The 22,391-nt window shown below is 42.7% G+C and overlaps 1 protein-coding gene across 1 annotated transcript; it reads right to left on the bottom strand.

Moving 5' to 3' along the window:
* Positions 1 to 5,173: 5,173 nt before the first annotated feature.
* LOC115171802 (somatostatin receptor type 2-like) lies at positions 5,174 to 17,750 on the bottom strand. The gene is made up of 3 exons (XM_029728947.1): positions 16,745 to 17,750; positions 6,891 to 7,662; positions 5,174 to 5,694 (listed from the first exon to the last, which is right to left on the bottom strand). Exons 2-3 carry the CDS (start codon positions 7,599 to 7,601, stop codon positions 5,284 to 5,286), a joined length of 1,122 nt encoding a protein of 373 aa, XP_029584807.1. The 5' UTR covers positions 7,602 to 7,662; positions 16,745 to 17,750; the 3' UTR covers positions 5,174 to 5,283.
* Positions 17,751 to 22,391: the final 4,641 nt, after the last annotated feature.

A 22,391-nucleotide genomic window follows, 5' to 3' on the forward strand; every position in this document is an offset into this window, starting at 1 on the left:
CATGGCTTCTGGAGGGAAACGCTGTAGGAATGCTCAACCGGTGTCGCTTATTCAGCCGACAGAAACTTTCAACCGGTTCTCCCCGTTAAGCGAGTCGGAGTCGGAGGCCGAGACTAATCTGGTCTCTACTCCTCCCGCTGTGGGGTCTGAGACGCCGACGGCTCCCACCATTAGCTCTGACAAATTGAAAACCCTAGTCATTGGCGACTCCATTACCCGCAGTATTAGACTTAAAACTAATCATCCAGCGATCATACACTGTTTACCAGGGGGCAGGGCTACCGACGTTAAGGCTAATCTAAAGACGGTGCTGGCTAAAGCTAAAACTGGCGAGTGTAGAGAGTATAGAGATATTGTTATCCACGTCGGCACCAACGATGTTAGGATGAAACAGTCAGAGGTCACCAAGCGCAATATAGCTTCAGCGTGTAAATCAGCTAGAAAGATGTGTCGGCATCGAGTAATTGTCTCTGGCCCCCTCCCAGTTAGGGGGAGTGATGAGCTCTACAGCAGAGTCTCACAACTCAATCGCTGGATGAAAACTGTTTTCTGCCCCTCCCAAAAGATAGAATTTGTAGATAACTGGCCCTCTTTCTGGGATTCACCCACAAACAGGACCAAGCCTGGCCTGCTGAGGAGTGACGGACTCCATCCTAGCTGGAGGGGTGCTCTCATCTTATCTACGAACATAGACAGGGCTCTAACTCCTCTAGCTCCACAATGAAATAGGGTGCAGGCCAGGCAACAGGCTGTTAGCCAGCCTGCCAGCTTAGTGGAGTCTGCCACTAGCACAGTTAGCGTAGTCAGCTCAGCTTTCCCCATTGAGACCGTGTCTGTGCCTCGATCTTGGTTGGGCAAAATTAAAAATGGCGGTGTTCGCTTCAGTAATCTTACTAGTATAAAGACCTCCTCCATTCCTGCCATTATTGAAAGAGATTGTGATACTTCACATCTCAAAATTGGGTTACTTAATGTTAGATCCCTCACTTCCAAGGCAGTTATAGTCAATGAACTAATCACTGATCATAATCTTGATGTGATTGGCCTGACTGAAACATGGCTTAAGCCTGATGAATTTACTGTGTTAAATGAGGCCTCACCCCCTGGTTACACTAGTGACCAAACCCCCCGTGCATCCGGCAAAGGCGGAGGTGTTGCTAACATTTACGATAGCAAATTTCAATTTACAAAAAAAAAAACAATGACGTTTTCGTCTTTTGAGCTTCTAGTCATGAAATCTATGCAGCCTACTCAATCACTTTTTATAGCTACTGTTTACAGGCCTCCTGGGCCATATGCAGTGTTCCTTACTGAGTTCCCTGAATTCCTATCGGATCTTGTAGTCATAGCAGATAATATTCTAATTTTTGGTGACTTTAACATTCACATGGAAAAGTCCACAGACCCACTCCAAAAGGCTTTCGGAGCCATCATCGACTCAGTGGGTTTTGTCCAACATGTCTCTGGACCTACTCACTGCCACAGTCATACTCTGGACCTAGTTTTGTCCCATGGAATAAATGTTGTGGATCTTAATGTTTTTCCTCATAATCCTGGATTATCGGACCACCATTTTATTGCGTTTACAATTGCAACAAATAATCTGCTCAGACCCCAACCAAGGAAGATTAAAAGTCGTGCTATAAATTCTCAGACAACCCAAAGATTCCTTGATGCCCTTCCAGACTCCCTCTGCCTACCCAAGGACGTCAGAGGACAAGAATCAGTTAACCACCTAACCGAGGAACTCAATTCAACCTTGCGCAATACCCTAGATGCAGTTGCACCCCTAAAAATTAAAAACATCTGTCATAAGAAACTAGCTCCCTGGTATACAGAAAATACACGAGCTCTGAAGCAAGCTTCCAGAAAATTGGAACGGAAATGGCGCCACACTAAACTGGAAGTCTTCCGACTAGCTTGGAAAGACAGTACCGTGCAGTATCGAAGAGCCCTCACTGCTGCACGATCATCCTATTTTTCCAACTTAATTGAGGAAAATAAGAACAATCCGAAATTTCTTTTTGACACTGTCGCAAAGCTAACTAAAAAGCAGCATTCGCAAATGGAGGATGGCTTTCACTTCAGCAGTAATAAATTTATGAACTTTTTTGAGGAAAAGATCATGATCATTAGAAAGCAAATTACGGACTCATCTTTAAATCTGGGTATTCCTCCAGGGCTTCATTGTCCAGAGTCTGCACAACTCTGCCAGGACCTTGGCTCAAGGGAGATACTAAAGTGTTTTAGTACTATATCTCTTGACACAATGATGAAAATAATCATGGCCTCCAAACCCTCAAGCTGCATACTGGACCCTATTCCAACTAAACTACTGAAAGAGCTGCTTCCTGTGCTTGGCCCTCCTATGTTGAACATAATAAACGGCTCTCTATCCACCGGATGTGTACCAAGCTCACAAAAAATGGCAGTAATAAAGCCTCTCTTGAAAAAGCCGAATCTTGACCCAGAAATTATAAAAAACTATCGGCCTATATCGAATCTTCCATTCCTCTCAAAAATTTTAGAAAAAGTTGTTGCGCAGCAACTCACTGCCTTCCTGAAGACAAACAATGTATACGAAACGCTTCAGTCTGGTTTTAGACCCCATCATAGCACTGAGACTGCACTTGTGAAGGTGGTAAATGACCTTTTAATGACGTCAGACCGAGGCTCTGCATCTGTCCTCGTGCTCCTAGATCTTAGTGCCGCTTTTGATACCATCGATCACCACATTCTTTTGGAGAGATTGGAAACCCAAATTGGTCTACATGGACAAGTTCTGGCCTGGTTTAGATCTTATCTGTCGGAAAGATATCAGTTTGTCTCTGTGAATGGTTCGTCCTCTGACAAATCAATTGTAAATTTCGGTGTTCCTCAAGGTTCCGTTCTAGGACCACTATTGTTTTCACTATATATTTTACCTCTTGGGGATGTCATTCGAAAACATAATGTTAAATTTCACTGCTATGCGGACGACACACAGCTGTACATTTCAATGAAACATGGTGAAGCCCCAAAATTGCCCTCGCTAGAAGCCTGTGTTTCAGACATAAGGAAGTGGATGGCTGCAAATTTTCTACTTTTAAACTCGGACAAAACAGAGATGCTTGTCCTAGGTCCCAAGAAACAAAGAGATCTTCTGTTGAATCTGACAATTAATCTGGATGGTTGTACAGTCGTCTCAAATAAAACTGTGAAGGACCTCGGCGTTACTCTGGACCCTGATCTCTCTTTTGAAGAACATATCAAGACTGCTTCAAGGACAGCTTTTTTCCATCTACGTAACATTGCAAAAATCAGAAACTTTCTGTCCAAAAATGACGCAGAAAAATTTATCCATGCTTTTGTTACTTCTAGGCTCGACTACTGCAATGCTCTACTTTCCGGCTACCCGGATAAAGCACTAAACAAACTTCAGTTAGTGCTAAATACGGCTGCTAGAATCCTGACTAGAACCAAAAAATTTGATCATATTACTCCAGTGCTAGCTTCCCTACACTGGCTTCCTGTTAAGGCAAGGGCTGATTTCAAGGTTTTACTGCTAACCTACAAAGCATTACATGGGCTTGCTCCTACCTATCTTTCCGATTTGGTCCTGCCGTACATACCTACACGTACGCTACGGTCACAAGACGCAGGCCTCCTAATTGTCCCTAGAATTTCTAAGCAAACGGCTGGAGGTAGGGCTTTCTCCTATAGAGCTCCATTTTTATGGAATGGTCTGCCTACCCATGTGAGAGACGCAGACTCAGTCTCAACCTTTAAGTCTTTACTGAAGACTTATCTCTTCAGTAGGTCCTATGATTAAGTATAGTCTGGCCCAGGAGTGTGAAGGTGAACGGAAAGGCTGGAGCAACGAACCGCCCTTGCTGTCTCTGCCTTGTCGGTTCCCCTCTTCCCACTGGGATTCTCTGCCTCTAACCCTTTTACAGGGGCTGAGTCACTGACTTACTGGTGTTCTTCCATGCCGTCCATGGGAGGGGTGCGTCACTTGAGTAGGTTGAGCCACTGACGTGGTCTTCCTGTCTGGGTTGGCGCCCCCCCCTTGGGTTGTGCCGTGGCAGACATCTTTGTGGGCTATACTCGGCCTTGTCTTCGGACGGTAAGTTGGTGGTTGTAGATATCCCTCTAGTGGTGTGGGGGCTGTGCTTTGGCAAAGTGGGTGGGGTTATATCCTGCCTGTTTGGCCCTGTCCGGGGGTATCATCGGATGGGGCCACAGTGTCTTCTGATCCCTCCTGTCTCAGCCTCCAGTATTTATGCTGCAGTAGTTTATGTGTCGGGGGGCTAGGGTCAGTCTGTTACATCTGGAGTATTCTCTTGTCTTATCCAGTGTCCTGTGTGAATGTAAATATGCTCTCTCTAATTCTCTCTTTCTTTCTTTCTTTCTTTCTTTCTCTCGGAGGACCTGAGCCCTAGGACTACCTGGCATGATGACTCCTTGCTGTCCCCAGTCCACCTGGCCATGCTGCTGCTCCAGTTTCAACTGTTCTGCCTGCGGCTACGGAACCCTGACCTGTTCACCGGACGTGCTTGTTGCACCCTCGACAATTACTATGATTATTATTATTTGACCATGCTGGTCATTTACGAACATTTTAACATCTTGACCATGTTCTGTTATAATATCCACCCGGCACAGCCAGAAGAGGACTGGCCACCCCTCATAGCCTGGTTCCTCTCTAGGTTTCTTCCTAGGTTTTTGGCCTTTCTCAGGAGTTTTTCCTAGGGAGTTTTTCCCAGCCACCGTGCTTCTTTCACATGCATTGCTTGCTGTTTGGGGTTTTAGGCTGGGTTTCTGTACAGCACTTTGAGATTTCAGCTGATGTACGAAGGGCTATATAAATAGATTTGATTTGATTTGATTTGATTTGATTTGAGTTGGTAAACAGAGATAGGAGACATAATGAACGTGATAACAGCCGTTGAGGAGCAGACACCATGAGGGCTTAGTTCCTCTGGCATTTTTTCACCTCGTCCACAGGGGGAAAAAAATGCTTACAAAATATCACACCATGAGATCAACTACAATCACTCCCCCTATGTGAGCTGTTCATAGGGCATGGTAACAGGTCAGGATGACCGATTCCACCTGCAGAAACAAGTGTGTGTTCGTTTCTGTGTGTGTGTGTGTATGTGTGTGTGTGTGTGTGTGTGTGTGCGTGCGTGCGTTTTGTTAGTTTATTTGTTTGTGTGTGATGTGCTTGTGAGGGAGTGTTGATGTGAAATGAAAGATGTCTGTATAGATCACACATAAGGGATGCGTTAGAATAAACAAGCATCAAATGCTGGTCTGCAGGTCTCCATTGAGCAGCGTGCTTTGAGTCTCCGTGGGGTCATTCATCATGCGCGACTTGTCCTGCTTGCTGTCGCTGCGCTCAATCACATCCAGCCCGCCCACCTTCTTCCGACACAGAACGTTCTGGAAGCTCTTCTTGAAGTTCTCCGACAGGAACGCGTAAAGTATGGGGTTGGCACACGAGTTGGCGTAACCCAGGACCACCACGAAGGCAAAGGTGCTCCTCAGGAAGGGCGTGGTGGAGATGGTTCCTGTCACCGACGTCACGTTGAAGACATAGAAGGGCAGCCAGCAGAAGACGAACACGGCAACCACGATGGACACCATGCGGGTCACCTTCCTCTCCGAGCGCTTCCTCTTAGTGGACCCGACACGGATCCCTGACGACTTCACCTAAAAAATGATAGATTTTATTTGTATAGCACTCTTCAAAAAACATAAATATTAGGAGACCCGACACAGATCCCTGAAAAGTTCACTTTAATAGTAGTAATAATTATAGATTTGATCTGTATAGCCCACTTTAAAATATAGGTAAATATAGCTACATCTTAAGGCACTTCACCGCACAGACAAAATCAAAAGAAGAAAACGATAGATTAAAGTAGACATACTGTGCTACCATTACAACATACGATAGGTCACAACAATTTAGTCAGGTTCAAATGAAAAGGATAGAAAGACGGCAGTAGTCATGGAGTTGTCAGTCTCAGCAGGTGACACTGAGGATGTCCTAATATGGACACCGTAGTGGTGGCAGAACGATGTAAAACAAGTACGACCTTAATGATGAGGGTGAGGTAACACAGGCAGGTGACCATGAGACTGACCTTGATGATGATGAGAAGGTAACACAGGCAGGTGACCATGAGACTGACCTTGATGATGATGAGAAGGTAACACAGGCAGGTGACCATGAGACTGACCTTGATGATGATGAGAAGGTAACACAGGCAGGTGACCATGAGACTGACCTTGATGATGATGAGAAGGTAACACAGGCAGGTGACCATGAGACTGACCTTGATGATGATGAGAAGGTAACACAGGCAGGTGACCATGAGACTGATCTTGATGATGATGAGAGGGTAACACAGGCAGGTGACCATGAGACTGATCTTGATGATGATGAGAGGGTAACACAGGCAGGTGACCATGAGACTGATCTTGATGATGATGAGAAGGTAACACAGGCAGGTGACCATGAGACTGACCTTGATGATGATGAGAAGGTAACACAGGCAGGTGACCATGAGACTGACCTTGATGATGATGGTGAGTTAACACAAGCAGGTGACCATGAGACTGACCTTGATGATGATGGTGAGTTAACACAAGCAGGTGACCATGAGACTGACCTTGATGATGATGATGAGAAGGTAACACAGGCAGGTGACCATGAGACTGACCTTGATGATGGTGAGTTAACACAGGCAGGTGACCATGAGACTGACCTTGATGATGAGAAGGTAACACAGGCAGGTGACCATGAGACTGACCTTGATGATGAGAAGGTAACACAGGCAGGTGACCATGAGACTGACCTTGATGATGAGAAGGTAACACAGGCAGGTGACCATGAGACTGACCTTGATGATGATGAGAAGGTAACACAGGCAGATGACCATGAGCGGGAGGAAGAAACCCAGGACGAAGGTGTAGAACATGAAGGCGGTGTAGTAGGCCTCCTCAGGCTCCGGCCACACGATGGTACAGAAGCAACTGTTGTGCTTGGTGATTAAACCGCTGTAGATTATGATAGGCAGGTTGACCAGGAGTGACACCCCCCACACCGCTAGGTTGATGGTCTTGGCCATACGTGGCTTGCGCCACTTGGTGGACCGGATGGGGTGCACCACGGCCAGGTAGCGGTCGATGCTCATGACCATAAGGCAGAAGATGGAGGTAAACTGGTTGAGTGAGTCCACGGTCATGACCACGCGGCACAGCACCGCACCGAACGGCCAGTGGACCAGCGCCAGCTGAATGGCGATGAACGGTAACCCCAACATGAACAGAACATCTGCGACTGCCAAATTCATGATGTAAATATTCGTGACCGTCTTCATCTTGGCGTAACGCAGAATGACGTAGATCACAAGGGCATTGCCACAGAGACCGATACCACACACCAGGAAGTAGAGGAAGGTGATGACCATGGTGCTGGTCTGGTTGAACGTGTTGTCGCCCATATAGGTACCATTGGGTTCCGTTGACTCGTTGCCCAGAATAAAGCTGTCGTACATCAGGGGTTCTTCGGTTAGGTTGGGGAGCGAGGAGGGGAACACCCAGGAGTCCATGGTGGCTCTGGTTCCTCAATGTCTCTCAGATATACAAGGAACTCTGACTATGACATCCCACCTGCATGGATGGAAGAAAATAACAGAATCAATGTGGTGCCTCTCGCTCTCTCTCTGTCTCTGTCTCTCAGTCTCTCTCTCTAGGGAACAAACATTTTTGAAAGCCTCCCAAAATATAACAGCACACAGTTACGAAATGTAAATGTACATTTACTTTCTGTTCCCCTCCCCCCTCAGATTTTCATTACAAACAATATTACATTATTTTGTCCCTAATGAACCTCAAAGATCATTGCAGTTCTTGTTTTTCTAAGTTGAGGTAAATTGTTTCAGATTTCCAAGTCCCTCTGTTTAGCACCCTTTTTGTCCAAGCTGGGCTTAAACACGTTTGATAATATTAGTTTATTATATTAGCAGTAACTAGTGGTGGGAAAAGTACCCAATTGTCATACTTGAGTAAAAGTAAAGATACCTTAATAGAAAATGACTCAAGTAAAAGTGAAAGTCACCCAGTAAAATACTACTTGAGTAAAAGCTTAAAAGTATTTGGTTATAAATATACTTACGTATGAAGAGTAAATGTAATTGCTCAAATATACTTAAAAGTATAAGTTACTTCAAGTTCCTTATATTATTAAACAGGCATAATTGTATTTGTTTCTGGATAACCAGGGTCACATTACAACACAGACATAATTTACCAACACAGCATGTGTGTTTAGTGAGTCTGTCAGATCAGGGGCAGTAGGGATGACCAGGGATGTTCTCTTGATAAGTTTGTGAATTTTTCTGTCCTGCTAAGCATTCAAAATGTAATGAGTACTTTTGGGTTTCATGGAGTAAAAAGTACATTATTTTCTTTAGGAATGTAGTTAAGTAAATAGTCAAGTACAGATACCAAAAGAACTACGTTAGTAGTACTTTAAAGTAGTTTTACTTGAGTACTTTACACCACTGACTATAACAATATGAAGACCATTATGACTGTCTACAAATGCTTAAGTGTAGACTGTAGCATAACTAAAAGTGCTTGCCTTTCCAGACAATGCAGGTAATTCTGCCCCCTCAGCTCCGAGGATGGCACATGCTGTTGACTTAATTGATTAGGATTTTAATGAGTGTGCCACGCTTGTGCTGTTGCAATAAAACTATGCTCATCACAGACTACTGTAATAATAACCTGGCTCAAACCAGGAAGAGATGGGATGGCTTTTGAAATCACACAGGCAGACCTAGTTTAAATACTATTTGAAATTATTTAAAATACTTTACCTGGGCTTGATTGAGCTTGCCTGGTGTAATGGAACCAATGAAATAGTCCCAGAACTGTAAACCCCTACCTCCAATGCATTGGGTATATATTTACTAATGTGCTTATGTAACTTGGTAACCACTGTGTAACCTGTGTTGCAATCACACTCCAGACCATTGGTTCCTGGGGCCTCATTTGTAAGCCCTGCATACATAAATAATGGTTGACAGTATGGTTAGGCTACAATATTGATGTGCAATAGGAGTGCGACATCATTACCTATTTAATCTCAGAGCCTATTCCAAAACTGGACATACATTATAAACCCAATACTCTGTTGATAAACTAAATATTGAACAACAATTTGTAATTTGCATGCAGTGGCCAAATGGCAATAGTTCCACATTATACAGGAAATAAAGGATGTTATCGTCTCTATAAAAGGTGAATGGAGGGCGTCTTCCAGGCAGAGTTTTAATGCTCGTTCAGGCGCACACAGTTTTATGACACGTCTGATATATAATGGGAAACATGCAATGTATGGCTTGCGCCACGTTTATAAATCTCAGTATTATCGTAAGTGCACAGACTTTTCAGAAATGGCGTACGCAGAAATTGAGTGTGAAATGTACATAACATTATAAATGAGGACCCTGTTCCTGGAGGTGTCTGTTGAGAGAGAGACTTGGTTGGCTGGTTCAGCTGCAGCCTCTGTCTACAGTCAGCCTGTGGTAATCAGTACTGGGTAATCCCCATGATCTTCGGAAATCGATGGGGATAGACCTATATCCTATCCACGAATGCATAGGCATCATGCTCCGTTAAAGCCCATTAACCGAGAGCACATGCTCCCTGATTTGGATCCCATTTGTGATCAAATATACAGTGCCTTCAGAAAGTATTCAAACCCTTTGACTTTTAGGGTTATTTTTGTTGTGTTACATTTTGTTGTGTTACAGCCTGAATATAAAATTTATTAAATGTATATATTTTTTTTTTTTACAAAAAAAAGCTCAAAAGTCTTTAGTCAATAAGTATTCAACTCGTTTGTTATGGCAAGCCTAAATAAGTTCAGGAGTAAATATTTGTTTAACAAGTCACAATATGTTGCATGGACTCACTGTGTGTGCAATAACAGTGTTTAACATGATTTTTTAAATGACTTCCTCATCTCTGTACCCCACACATACAGTTATCTGTAAGGTCCCTCAGTCGAGCAGTGAATTTAAAACACAGATTCAACCAGAAAGCCAGGGGAAGTTTTCCAATGCCTCACAAAGGGCACCTATTGGTAGATGGGTGAAAGAAAACAAAAGCAGGCATTGAATATCCGTTTGAGCATGGTGACATTATTAATTACACTTTGGAGGGTGTATCTATACACCCAGTCATTACAAAGATACAGGCGTCCATCCTAACTCAGTTGCCAGATAGGAAGAAAACCACTCAGGGATTTGTAATTGCTTCCAAAGGTGATTCTAACATGTATTGACTCAGGGGGTTGAATACCTACAGTGGATATAAAAAGTCTACACACCCCTGTTAAAATGCCAGGTTTTTGTGATGTAAAATAATGAGACAAAGATAAATCATGTCAGAACTTTTTCCACCTTTAATGTGACCTATAACGTGAACAATTCAATTGAAAAACAAACTGAAATCTTTGAGGGGGAAAAATAAAAAACTCACAATAACCTGGTTGCATAAGTGTGCACACCCTTAAACTAATACTTTGTTGAAGCACCTTTTGATTTTATTACAACACTCAGTCTTTTTGGGTAGGAGTCTATTAGCATGGCACATCTTGATGGGGCAATATTTGCCCACTTCTTTGCAAAAGCGCTCCAAATCTGTCAGATTGCGAGGACATCTCCTGTGCACAGCCCTCTTCAGATCACCCCAGAGACGTTCAATTGGATTCAGGTCTGGGCTCTGGCTGGGCCATTCCAAAACGTTAATCTTCTTCTGGTGAAGCCATGCTTTCGTGGATTTGAATGTGTGCTTTGGGTCGTTGTCATGCTGAAAGGTGAACTTCCTCTTCATCTTTCTAACGGACGCCTGAAGGTTTTGTGCCAAAATTGCCTGGTATTTGGAACTGTTCATAATTCCCTCCACCCTGACTAAGGCCCCGGTTCCAGCTGAAGAAAAACAGCCCCAAAGCATGATACTGCCACCACCATGCTTCACTGTGGGTATGGTGTTCTTTGGATGATGTGCAGTGTTGTTTTTGCGCCAAACATACCTTTTGGAATTATGGCCAAAAAGTGCAACCTTGGTTTCATCAGACCATAACACATTTTCCCACGTGCTTTTTGGGGACTTGATGTTTGTTTTTGCAAACTTCAGCCGGGCTTGGATGTTTTTCATTGTAATCAAAGGCTTCCGTCTTGCCACCCTACCCCATAGCCCATTCATATGAAGAATACAGGAGATTGTTGTCACATGTAGCACACAGCCAGTACTTGCCAGAAATTCCTGCAGTTCCTTTAATGTTGCTGTAGGCCTCTTGGAAGCCTCTCTGACCAGTTTTCTCCTCGTCTTTTCATACATTTTGGAGGGACGTCCAGTTCTTGGTAATGTCTCTGTGGTGCCATATTTTCTCCACTTGATGATGACTGTCTTCACTGTGTTCCATGGTATATGTAATGCTTTGGAAATTCTTTTGTACCCTTTTCCTGACTGATATCTTTCAACAATGAGATCCCTCCGATGCTTTGGAAGCTCTCTGCGGACCATGGCTTTTGCTCTGAGATGCAACTAAGAAAATGTCAGGAAAATCCTACTAGAACAGCTGAACTTTATTTGTGATTAATCAGAGTCACTTTAAACGATGGCAGGTGTGTAATGACTTCTATTTAACATGAGTTTGAATGTGATTGGTTAATTCTGAACACAGCCACATCCCCAGTTATAAGAGGGTGTGCACACTTATGCAACCAGGTTATTGTAAGGTTTTTATTTTTTATTTTTCCCCCTCGAAGATTTCAGTTTGTTTTTTAATTGAATTGTTCACGTTATAGGTCACATTAACAGTAGAAAAAGTCCTGACATGATTTATCTTTGTCTCATTCTTTTACATCACAAAAACCTGGCATTTTAACAGGGGTGTGTAGACTTTTTATATCCACTGTATCTAATCAAGATATATATTAGTGTATTATTTTATATATATATATATATATTTTACAAATGTTGGAATTGTTCTTCCACTTTGACATTACAGAGTATCTTGTGTAGATCATTGACAAAAAAATGACAATTTAATCCATTTAAATCCCACTTTGTAACACAACAAAAGTCAAGGGGTTTGAATACTTTCCTGAAGGCACTGAACAATTCATTGTTTCACAGAGAATGAGTTGAAATATATTGAATTGGGCCATCACTGCCCACACAAAAGCATTAGTGAGGGACATGAGTCATGACATCTCTGTAGGAGGGCCCAGCTGTTCATGCACTCAGTCATTGGTTTCACAGCATGTTGGATACTTCTTTTACTATTCCGCCTTAAAGGCCCTTATCAAATGTAATCACACAGCAGATTAAAAGCTGCAACAGTAGGGCCCTGGTGTGTGTATGGAGAGCTCCCCTGGGAATTCTCTCCTTTTAAATACAAAATGGCACAGCTTCAGTTCTGCCTTTTATCACAAGTCTGAGTACAGGTTTCCAGCTAGTTTATGTTGTCATGTCCGCTAGACTAGCACACTGCAACACACACACACACACACACACACACACACACACACACACACACACACACACACGCACACACACGGACACAGACACACACACACACACACATACATGTATGTATACACACACACACACACACACACACATAGACACAGACACACACGCACATACATGTACGTATACACACACACACACACAGACACACACACACATACATGTATGTATACACACACACACACACACACACACACACATGGACACAGACACACACACATACATGTATGTATACACACACACACACACACACACACACATAGACACAGACACACATACACATACATGTATGTATACACACACACACACACACACACACACACAGACACACACACACATACATGTATGTATACACACACACACACACATACACACACACAGGGAAGTAATTCAGTCAACTCCCCAGTCACAACCCCTTTCTGAGAACTGCTTGTCCTTCACTTGATACGAGACATTATTCTTCCCACAGTAAATAACAACCCAAAGGTTACTCCTCTCCACTGTTATAGAAAACGTGTATTTATTAGGGGGTGGGAACGAATGCAAATTAGTATGTAAATGATTCCCGCCTATGTAATTGAAAGAAAGGAAGGACTGCGGCACCACAATCAGTGAGCCGTGACAGAGTCAAATTAGTGTGCAGTTCGGTGTCAGCACACAGTGGGAGGGATGCCCCCTGCCAACCTGAGATAATATCAACATCATAACATGTTTCATTATGCCAATTTGTCATTGCACCTCCTGCACAGTGATAGCTGCCTCGGAGTCGTCTGAGATATGGGTATTGTTGTGCTAAATAAGCAACACCAGATATGAGGGAGGAGGGAGGGGTATGTGGGATGTTGAAAACAAAACAGTAAAACAGATGATGACATTGCCTGGGCCACGTGTCCATGTGTTCGTCCCAAATAGAACCCTATTCCCTCCCTTTGTGCTGCACTACTTTGACCAGGGCCCATAGTGTCCACTGCCCATAGGGTGTCCACTGCCCATAGGGTGGCATTTGGGGCGCAGACCGTGGGCTACATTCTATCAGATCCACGCTAGCTGACACCCACATAGCGGTTGTTTGGCGGTGTCAGAGGTGGAACTGCATTAGAGCTGTCAAATCCACAAGCGGCTCCCGGCATTATACCTAAAGCATTATACCTGAAGCATTATACCTGAAGCATTATACCTGAAGCATTATACCTAAAGCATTATACCTGAAGCATTATACCTAAAGCATTATACCTGAAGCATTATACCTGAAGCATTATACCTGAAGCATTATACCTAAAGCATCATACCTAAAGCATTATACCTAAAGCATTATACCTAAAGCATTATACCTAAAGCATTATACCTAAAGCATCATACCTGAAGCATTATACCTAAAGCATCATACCTAAAGCATTATACCTAAAGCATTATACCTGAAGCATTATACCTAAAGCATTATACCTAAAGCATTATACCTAAAGCATTATACCTAAAGCATTATACCTGAAGCATTATACCTAAAGCATTATACCTAAAGCATTATACCTGAAGCATTATACCTAAAGCGACAGTCGCATTAGGAGGTAATCCAGCCTTGTAAGAACACCTCGATTAGGCTGATAGAAATCCTCATTATGTTGTTTAATGAAAAGCTAGCTCGTCACCTACCGTGCCAGAGACAGAGAGTAGCCTAACAACTGAAGCGGTTGCTATCAATGCATCAAATTCACAACATTGCTATACACTGAAGTATTTCGCTACACTCGCAATAACATCTGCTAGACATGTGTATATGACAAATAAACATTTGATTTGATTTGTACAAAACATTAGGAACACCTGCTCTTTCCATGACATAGACTGACCAGGTGATGCCAGGTAAAAGCTATGATCCCTTATTGATGTCACTTGTTAAATCCACTTCAATCAGTGTAGATAAAGGGGAGGGGACAAGTTAAAGAAGGATTTTTAAGCCTGTGTCAAGATCTGCAATACTGCTCATTTTTTCACACTCAACTGACACAACTGTGCGAAGCATTGGAGTCAACATGGGCCAGCATCCCTGTGGAATGCTTTCAACACCTTGAAGAGTGCCCCACCGAATTGAGGCTGTTCTGAGGGCAAAGGGGGTGCAACTCAATATTAGCACGGTGTTCCTAATGTTTTGTACACTCAGTGTAATTCCCTAATCATATCCTGCATCACGAATGGGACCCTATTAACTACATAGTGCACTACTTTTGACCATAGGGTGCAATTTCAGATGCATGGTGCAACATGTTTGCTCCATGCTTAGATGTACAATTTGGACTTGTTGAACTGAAGTTGGTGGTTTGGCTACTGAACTATGAATAGATGCACTGTACAGTATGTATTGAATGCAACATTGAGCAATTCGTCAACAAGTGGTTCAGTCTCAGTAGTCTGGATCTAAGCCTAGTGGTAGAATTGACATATATAATGAAATAGAATCAAATGAAATAGAATAGAATATAGAGAAGAATAGACTAGAAGACCTCCTGTGGGTTGTTTAGGAACCTGATTCATTGTTCTGCCAGATTACTTCCCTCTGGCTTTTCAGGCACTGCCTCAATAGAATAGACAACATGTGGGTTGATTGGCACCTGATAGAAAAAGAGGCTGAAATACAGGATGCAAATACAGCTGTCTGTGTCTGTCCTGAGCTCATTGGCGTGGAAAACTGTGAGGGACCCAGTTGAAACAATGTTGATAGTTCGCTAGTGGACTGGACCCATAAATTAGAGTCCGCCCCCAAAGTTTGACCCTTGTTGCATTCAGGGGAGCTCATGTCCCCCTGTAATTGACACACTGCCAAGGACAGTAAAAATGGGACCTGATACGTCTCTGCTTGGCACTCAGCATTAAGGAGATAAGGAGGTATGAGATTTCGGGTAAGGCCCTGCCATAGACTAGCGTCCTGTCCAGGCGGTTACTCAAGCTGCCTCACGCTACAGAAACAGGAGATAGGATCTTGCTCCAAGACGTTCTGGGCCAGCTCGCATAAACCAAGGCTGTCTTAATGCTTTACAGTGTATTGATTTAACCACCGGTGGGCTGATCCTGCACCTGATAGATTGAAATCTTGTTCCGACACATTACTCCTGTATCTCTTCAGGCTCAATGCTTTATATTGCTTTGGTTTAGAATATAATATAATAGATCTCTGTTCAGGCACCTGATAGATTGTCTGCCAGTTCACACCCCTTTCTCTTCACTGGCTGGGTCAATGCTTTACATTAGAATAGACCACATGAGTGCTGTTCAGGCACTACCTGACAGATACCTTGTTCTACCAGTTTACTCTGCTCTGTCTTTTGAAGCACTGGATCCTTACATGTTGTTATTATTATTATTATTATTATTAATTTAACCGTTATTTAACTAGACAAGTCAGTTAAGAACAAATTCTTATTTACAATGACAGCCTAGGAACAGTGGGTTAACTGCCGTTCAGGGGCAGAACGACAGATTTGTACCTTGTCAGTTACTGGCCCAAACCTCTAACCACTAGGCTACCTGCCGTATGTCGTATTCTAACTCAACGTACTGTAGAACACTGGCACAATGCACCTGATAGCTTGCCATCTTGTTCTGCCAGTTTACTCCGCTCTGTCTTTTCAGGCACACAGTGACTCTGTCACAAACCTTTAGCGCAGTGATTTAAAGGGCTGTGTGGGTAATCTGGAGTAGGCGATAAGGAGCTACTCATCTGTTTGTTCTTGCAGCAACAGACCCTGTTGAGCTGATGATCAGAACATTCAAATCCACGTTTCAGATGTGATCACAGAGAGTGGTCAGGGATTGGAACCATCAAAACTTAAAAATGGCAACATGAAAGAGTTAATCCAATGATAGTCATCTGATAAAATAGTGTCATAAATCACTCAGTCTATGAATGTGACGATATATTTGAAAAAAGTAAAACGATAGTATGATTTGAAGCTTAGATATTTAATCAATATTTCAATAACATCAACACACATGATTCCCATTGTGTTTCTTTACCATGATGACGGAATAAGAATTATAGACTAGATCATTTTTTCATACACCTAAATTGACAGAAAATGTCAGTTGGAAAATTTTAAGAGACGATATAACATGGCATTTTGATAATGACACATTTCTAAATTTTCCTTACCTTTAAAATCGATTAAATATAATCCAATGTAAAACTTTATTCCGTTTATCTGAGTTCAATGGGTCTTCATTTCCCACCATGAAACCTTCTCAAACACCTCTCCAATACGTTCAGCCGAAACGAGGTTTGACAGCTCTCTGCCATTTGAATTCACCTTTCAAAATAACCAACCTTTGATCATTTGCCATCATGCTGAAATAAGTTGTAAAAAAGATCGAGATCATTGAACATTTGTCTACGCAAGAAAAGAAATAAATGTATGTGGCACGACTCTGTGCGTCTGGCTACATGGTAAGGTGCGCACAGAGAATGCCTTGAGTGGAAAGGGCCGGAATGAGAGGAGATGCGGAGCGCGCGCAGCTTGTATTAGCTACTCACAGCTTGTAATGACAGACACCGGGTAGAGACCTCGTACAGGGCTGTTGCTGCTGCTTGCTACTGTTCTCCAGCCCAGCACACAGATGGAGTTACTGGTCCGTTATTTCCCCGTTCCTTCTCCGTTTCCTCCCATTTAAAAAACAAAAGCATGCAGTAACTTCGTTGTCACCAGGCTATAACGTTAGGACTGAGCCAACACACTACGAAAAGATCAAGGTGGTCAGTGTGCTGAAGCCTTGTTTACCTCCGGTCTTCATTTGAGTTGTGAGACTAAAAATAATTATTGGAAATGTCATGATTTATTGATTATAGGCCAAGAGATCATCAAGTAAATCTATTAACCAAATGTATTGAAAATGATAGTCGTTATGTTAGCATAATTATTAGAGCTAAATTATGCCAGATACCTCTTGTATTTTTGCTGTGCAGCCCATATCAAACATACTGTTCATTCGACCCGGATTGTGAAAGTAGCCAACCAGTAGTCAACCAGTGAGGTAGAGGAGGGGACATGAGACACCATACCAGCGTCACACATAGCTTTGTGGACGAGAACCAAGTTATTCACACAGTTGCGTTTACCCTTCTGATCATCGACAGCTTCCAAACGCAAAGAAAGACAAAACAACATGCAGCAGACAGACAACTGTTATCTTTGGCATAAAAAGAAAGGTAAACACTGTTCTGCCTGCCTTCATGCTGACCTGCACCACTCCCAGGAGCATAGATTATTGTGCAGACCTGGGTGGGTTCAAATACTATTGGAAGTCATTTAAAATACTCTAGGGCCTGATGAAGCTTGCCTGACACAATGGAACCAATAGAAAGTCCCCCAAAACTCCAAACTCTTGGCAGGCAAAAAAAAAGCTAAGTGTTAAAAATATTTGTAATAGTATTTGAACCCTGGTATGAAACTGTGTGGAACAATAATTATTGTGTAACAGATTAAACTTCCATGTCCTTTCCTCTAATATTTTTTTGACCAGGGGAAGAGTCAAGTGAGTCCTAAATAGCACCCTATTCACATAGCCGTGGGAAGTAGGGTTGCTGTGGGTGCTGTGGGACCCCTGAAAAATGAAAATATATAAATATTTATTTTATGATTATTATTATTTTTCTCTCACAAAAGTAGTGCACTGCACCTTTACTAGTCCTGTATTAGAGGACCAATATAGCTGTCTGTAGAGTTCTTACTTGCTGTAGCGTTCTTACTTGCGTCATTTGTGCTGCTGGCACTCTTTGGACATTATCCTTGCCATCCTACAGAGTGTAAGCCAGTAAGCGGACATTCTGGGGGTTTGTATCTGTGACACTGCAGATAAAAGATAGGCCATGGCTGTGTGTGTCAAACCAAGACCTGCCTCTTCTCCCCTCACCGTTCACATTAGATAACCACAGACTTCTAAATTGCTGTTTTCCTTGAAATCCCCACCATTCTTTCTTCCATTTAATTGACAGACACTGGTTGAATCAATGTTGTTTTCGCATAATTTCAATGAAGTTACAGTGGCAAGAAAAAATATGTGAACCCTTTGGAATTACCTGGATTTCTGCATAAGTTGGTCATAAAATGTGATCTGATCGTCATCTTAGTCACAACAATAGACAAACGCAGTCTGCTTAAACTAATAACACACAAACAATTATATGGTTTTATGTCTTTAGTGAACACACCATGTACACATTCACAGTGTACATGGTGGAAAAAGTATGTGAACCCTTGCATTTAGCCTCCTTTAGCAGCAATAAACTCAACCAAATGTTTTCTGTAGTTATTTGCGGATCAGACCTGCAAAACGGTCAGGAGGAATTTTGGACCCTTCATCTTTACAAAACTGTTTCAGTTCAACAATATTCTTAACATGTCTGGTGAAAACCGCTCTCGAGGTCATGCCACAGCATCTTCAATTGGGTTGAGGTCAGGACTCTGACTGGGCCACTCCAGAAGGCGTATTTTCTTCTGTTGAAGCCATTCTGTTGTTGATTTACTTCTTTGTTTTGGGTCGTTATCCTGTTGCATCACCCAACTTCTGTTGAGCTTCAATTGGCAGACAGACAGCCTAACATTCTCCTGCAAAATGTCTTGATAAACTAGGGAATTCATTTTTCTGTCAATGATAGCAAGCTGTCCAGGCCCTGAGGCAGCAAACAGCCCCAAACCATGATGCTCCCTCCACCATACTTTACAGTTGGGATGAGGTTTTGATGTTGGTGTGCTGCGCCTTTTTTTCTCCACACATAGTGTTGTGTGTTCCTTCCTTCCAAACAATTCAACTTTAGTTTAATCTGTCCACAGAATATTCAGCCAGTAGCGCTGTGGAACATCCAGGTGCTCTTTTGCGAACTTCAGACGTGCAACAATGTTTTTTTTGGACAGCAGTGGCATCTTCTGTTGTGTCCTCCCATGAACACCATTCTTGTTTAGTGTTTAATGTATCATAGACTTGTCAACAGAGACGTTAGCATGTTCCAGAGTTTTCTATGAGTCTTTAGCTGACACTCTAGGATTCTTCTTAAGCTCATTGAGCATTCTGCACTGTGCTCTTGCAGTCATCTTTGCAGGATGGCCACTCCTAGGGAGAGTAGCAACAGTGCTGAACTTTCTCCATTTATAGACAATATGTCTTACTGTGGACTGATGGACATCAAGGCTTTTAGAGATACTTTTGTAACCCTTTGTAACGACTGCCATGAGAGAGAGTGGACCAAAACGCAGCGGAGTTAGTGTTCATCATATTTAATTCTTAAACGGAACACTATACAATTACAAAACAAGAAACTGACAGCCAAACAGTCCTGTCAGGTGAAACACAATGACAGAAACAATTACCCACAAAACCCCAACGGAAAAACATGCACTTATGTGTGACTCCCAATCAACAACAACGAACTTCAGCTGTGCCTGATTGGGAGCCACACACGGCCCAAAACAAAGAAATACAAAAACATAGAAACAGAACATAGAACGCCCACCCAATGTAACACCCTGGCCTAACCAAAATAAAGAACAAAAAACCCCTCTCTATGGCCAAGGTGTTACACCCTTTCCAGCTTAATGCAAGTCAAGAATTCTTAATCTTAGGTCTTCTGAGATCTCTTTTGTTCGAGGCATGGTTCACATCAGGCAATGCTTCTAGTGAATAGCAAACTCAAATTTTGTGACTGTTTTTCATAGGGCAAGGCAGCTCTAACCAACATCTCCAATCTCGTCTCATTGATTGGACTCCAGGTTAGCTGACTCCTGACTCCAATTAGCTTTTGGAGAAGTCATTAGCCTAGGGGTTCACATACTTTTTCCAACCTACACTGTGAATGTTTAAATGATGTATTCAATACAGACAAGAAAAATACAATATTTTTTTTGTTATTAGATTAAACACACTGTGTTCGTCTATTGTTGTGACTAAGATGAAGATCAGTTCAAATTTTCTAACTAATTTATGCAGAAATCCAGGTATTCCAAAGGGTTCACATACTTTTTCTTGACACTTATTGAACCAACGTGGTTTTGAAATGTGAAAAATGTACGTCTGTGCCCAGAATCACTTGAATCACTTGGAGAATTGTCTAATTGCCTTTTAAAATAAATAGCTTATACCTGAAATGAAATCCAATTGTCTGTCTGTTTCACATTTGGAGATAGTGTTTCATATTGTGATTGATATTAAGTGGGATTGTAAGTCAGCCAGGACAAGGGCATCATCTGCTGAATGACTTGGCAACAAGCTGACTCTCTTTGCATCCCAAATGGCACTTTATTCCCAATTTAGTGCACTCCTTTTGACCAGGGCCTACAGGGAATAGGGTGCCATTCGGGATGCAAATCTGTCTCTATCTGACCATGTTGATCTGATTGATTTCACTTTTGCCATCTGGCCCTACAGCAGAGCTCTTTGTATTCACTGGATCACAAGATGAGGAGTGTCTGAGTGAGAATATGGAGTTTTTCTGCTTTTCCCTTCCTTCTTACAAAAGACGGGGATGAGATGGACGAGAGTATGAGTGATAATGGTTCCTCTCTCTCTCTCTCTGTGTGTGTGTGTGTGTGTGTGTGTGTGTGTGTGTGTGTGTGTGTGTGTGATAGTGAATATGATGTTATTCTGCTGTTCATTCTCATAAACAAGGGGGATGAGAGAGACATGAGTCGGGGGTAGTAGTAACGCTTCCTCAGGGCTTCAATAAAAGGCTCTGTGGGTGAGGAGGAAGTGGAACTAATCTCAGTGTCTAAAAAGTGTATCTTCCACTGTTGCTTGTAGCCACAGAGTATCCACTTAAGAGGGTGGTTTCTGGGAGCCCTGTTGAACCAATAATGAGAAGAAAGTGCTTTCATATCCAGAAATATACAAACTGTTGTAAAGAAGGGGGGAGTGGAGGAGAGGAGAGAGGAGTGTGCTGGTTTGTCACGAGCATTGTGTTCAGTATGAAGTAGTGCTGTTCTTAATAGAAGATAGGGATTAACCCATAACACACACACACACACTAATACACACAGACACACTGTGTGTATTAGTGTGGAGCTGCTTAATAAATGCGGTATGGTTTGATGTTCCTAATGACACACTCCACTCAGCATATGAAAGGATGAGGTCCACGCCCAGTGTGGTATTGTACTATTTCAGTCTCTTCCAGGTATTGTATAACACACCCTACACTCACACTAAGGGCCTTCCAGTACTGGGTCATGTTCATTATGCACCAAACGGAAGAAAATGGACTGAAACAGGGAGCGGACTACCTGGACTTGTAAACAAAACAAAATAATCAGTTGTGTGCCCTATCTATCCAGACACAGATGCTGTCTCACAGGTACACACTGACTGACTGCATCTCAATAGGAACAGAGGTTCTCTCACAGGTACACACTGACTGACTGCATCTCAATAGGAACAGAGGTTCTCTCACAGGTACACACTGACTGACTGCATCTCAATAGGAACAGAGGTTCTCTCACAGGTACACACTGACTGACTGCATCTCAATAGGAACAGATTCTCCCTCACTGGTACACACTGACTGACTGCATCTCAATAGGAACAGATTCTTCCTCACTGGTACACACTGACTGACTGCATTTCAGTAGTCTAAAATGTCTTCCTCTGCTCATCTCTTCACCCTTTATGTACTCTGACTTGAAAGAACTGAAAAGGAGGTAAATCCCCTGACAGGCCTGATATTGTCTTCCCCAGGCACAGAGAGAGGTCTACGGGTGCCCAGCACCTGGCCTTCCGCCCTCCTATGAGAAAAGTGCCCTTTCAGATTGGTGGTGTTT

The sequence above is a fragment of the Salmo trutta genome, chromosome 32 (genome assembly GCF_901001165.1).
Source record: "Salmo trutta chromosome 32, fSalTru1.1, whole genome shotgun sequence".
NCBI classification, from domain to species: domain Eukaryota; kingdom Metazoa; phylum Chordata; class Actinopteri; order Salmoniformes; family Salmonidae; genus Salmo; species Salmo trutta.

Excerpts from the sequence above, each read along its gene's own strand:
- LOC115171802 (XM_029728947.1), bottom strand. The coding sequence starts at position 7,601 with ATGGACTCCTGGGTGTTCCCCTCCTCGCTCCCCAACCTAACCGAAGAA. Across the intron at positions 5,695-6,890 it reads ACCTTCTCATCATCATCAAG|GTGAAGTCGTCAGGGATCCG; the intron begins GTCAGTCTCATG and ends ATCATTTTTTAG.